Source organism: Cyclopterus lumpus, chromosome 4 (genome assembly GCF_009769545.1).
Source record: "Cyclopterus lumpus isolate fCycLum1 chromosome 4, fCycLum1.pri, whole genome shotgun sequence".
Lineage (NCBI taxonomy): Eukaryota > Metazoa > Chordata > Actinopteri > Perciformes > Cyclopteridae > Cyclopterus > Cyclopterus lumpus.
Window position 1 is genome coordinate 25,931,372 of NC_046969.1, and position 2,500 is coordinate 25,933,871.

Consider the following 2,500-nt stretch of genomic DNA (forward strand, 5'->3'; position numbering starts at 1 on the left):
GATTACAGCAGCATTGCTCACAGTAATAAGTAAAACAAGTAGTATAACAGAATTAAGATAAAACAGTAAAAAAACAAGAAGAATATTATATATATATATATATATATATAATATTAATATATATATATATATATATATATATATATATATATATATATATATATATATATATATCTTGTCGGCTGTAATGATTTCAAGCAAAATGAATAGAAAGAGTTATTGAAGTTTCTTTATTCTCTTTGTGTGACATGTTTTGTCCATTTTTAATTTATATCTGTCATGTTATTTTTGCATGCAATACATTATCTTTTTAATATTTTTATATTATATATACGTTTTAAACGTTGTCAGCCCAGCCCGAGTTAAATGTATAGTTACTAATGTGAGACGCTGATGATGGGAGCGAACTAACCGTGCGTTAACATGTTTGTTTAAAGTGCACGTTGTCTGCTTCCACTGGATTAACTGAACTGTTTGCTTTAACAGCTGCAGAGGAAGAGCTCAGATGTGACTTTGCTGCTTTGCATGAATTAATTGTCCAAAGAGAGATTTTATGCATATTCTGATGAAAAAAATATATATATTTGAAGTGGGGTTGTTTGAGGTCCTTATCTATAGTGTATTAACATTAGATACAACTTCATTTAGCTCCTGTCTGTTTCTCCAAACTGGGGCGATACCAACCGCTCTCTCCTGTAATCTATGGATAAGCACCTCCTATCCAACTCCACGATGCCTTTTCACCTCGGTTAGTGTCATGTGAGCGTCTCTAAAGCGTCCTGCACCCGGACAGGTGGCCGTCCTGCAAGAGGAACGGAACAGCCTGTTGGCTGAGAACGACGTCCTGACGGACCGAGCCCATCAGCTGGACGCGTTCGACGACCCGAGCACCCCGTCGGGGAAGAAACACAGCCAGCTGCAGCAGCAGGTGGAGGCGTTGGAGGAGGAGAACTTCAGGTGGGCGCCCTGCGTTCCGGCTCCTTCATCGGCGACGTCTGAACGAGTGCGTGCGTTTGCATCTTCTTCTTCTTCTTTTTCTTTTTTAGGCTGGAGGCCGCGAAGGACGACTACCGGATCCACTGCGAGGAGTTGGAGAAGCAGCTGATCGAGGTTCAGCACCGTAATGACGAGCTCACCAGCCTGGCAGAAGAGTCTCGAGCCCTCAAAGACGAACTGGACGTCCTGAGGTGTGTGTGTGTGTGTGTGTGAGAGAGGCGTATTAAACTGTGTAGTGAAAAGGTTTTCCAGCATACAAATGGACATGACGCCTCTTGTCGCCTCCAGAATGAGAAACTAGACGTCTCCTGAGCCTGTTATGAAGGCCAGCTCATGATTTCACAACTTAGATGTCTTGTTGAGACAAATATTTCTCTCTAGGGGCCTTTGAGAGAGTAGGTCGGCCTCCCTTGAGTGCATCCAAAAAGAAGCAGGAAAACGAGAGATATTTCAAAATAAAGTCCAAATGTAACAGAGTGAGTGGAGAGAGCAGAGATTAGACCCTAAGGTAGAACGTTCTTCTTCCTGAAGCATTTCTTTTTCTTTTTAAAGTATCCATCTTGTATTCGTCTGCTGTAGGAACTGCTCCGACCGGGTGGTGACGCTGGAGACCTCGCTGGACACGTACAAACGGAAACTGGAGAATCTCGGTGACCTGAAGAGGCAGATGAAGCTGCTGGAGGAGAACAACATGACCTACATGCACAACACGGTCAGCTTGGAGGAAGAGCTGCGCAAGGCCAACGCGGCCCGCGCACAGCTCGAGACGTACAAGAGACAGGTGGGCGCAGGGGGTGAGACAGGTGGGCGGAGGGGGTGAGACAGGTGGGCGGAGGGGGGAGAAGAGAGGTCACGTCTCATGAGTCTCACAAGGGGACGGATTGCATAACTCTTTTTATCGGTTTGCTGTCCGTCAGGTCCAAGAACTGCACAGGAAGTTGAGCGAGGAGTCGCGGCGAGCGGACAACCTGGCCTACGAGATGAAGAAGTTGGAGGAGAAGCACGAAACGGTGATGAAGGAGAAGGAGGTGAGGCGGCTTCTTGAAACGTGTGCGGAAGAATCCACAGAAGGATTTAAAAAAAAAAAAAAATGATATTCTTGCTATGGTGACTGTCTTGAAATAATTTGGACTGTTGTCTCCATTAGAGGACCATCATGGAGAGAGATTCTCTGAAGGAGATCAATGAGGAGCTGCGATGCACTCAGGCTCAACAGCACCAGCTCTCCCAAACAGGTGTTTGTGTGTGTGTGTGTGTATTTGTGTGTGTATTTGTGTATTTGTATCAGACTTTGCCACTTTGATCTTCTAAAGTGCAGAAAACCTTTTTTCCCTGCAGGGATTCTTCCTTCTAGCAGCCCCAGCCATGAAAACCTGGCGGCTGAATTAATACCCATCGAGTACAGGTAACACTGATTCTGTCAATGCAATGTGTGTGTGTGTGTGTGTGTGTGTTTTAACATTGACCTCGTACATGTGACTGTTCAGAGAACAGTTCATCCGGC

At 44.9% G+C, this 2,500-nt stretch overlaps 1 protein-coding gene across 1 annotated transcript in view; it reads left to right on the forward strand.

Annotated features, from left to right (window-relative positions):
* hook1 (hook microtubule-tethering protein 1) overlaps window positions 1–2,500 on the forward strand; it is a 10,553-nt gene that overhangs the window by 4,631 nt on the left and 3,422 nt on the right. The window contains exons 9-15 of the mRNA XM_034531548.1: window positions 794–957; window positions 1,047–1,187; window positions 1,576–1,777; window positions 1,914–2,024; window positions 2,144–2,231; window positions 2,335–2,401; window positions 2,484–2,500. The exon at window positions 2,484–2,500 is cut by the window's right edge and continues 124 nt beyond it. Coding sequence (XP_034387439.1) covers window positions 794–957; window positions 1,047–1,187; window positions 1,576–1,777; window positions 1,914–2,024; window positions 2,144–2,231; window positions 2,335–2,401; window positions 2,484–2,500 — 790 coding nt within the window. The remainder of the gene's footprint in view (window positions 1–793; window positions 958–1,046; window positions 1,188–1,575; window positions 1,778–1,913; window positions 2,025–2,143; window positions 2,232–2,334; window positions 2,402–2,483) is intronic.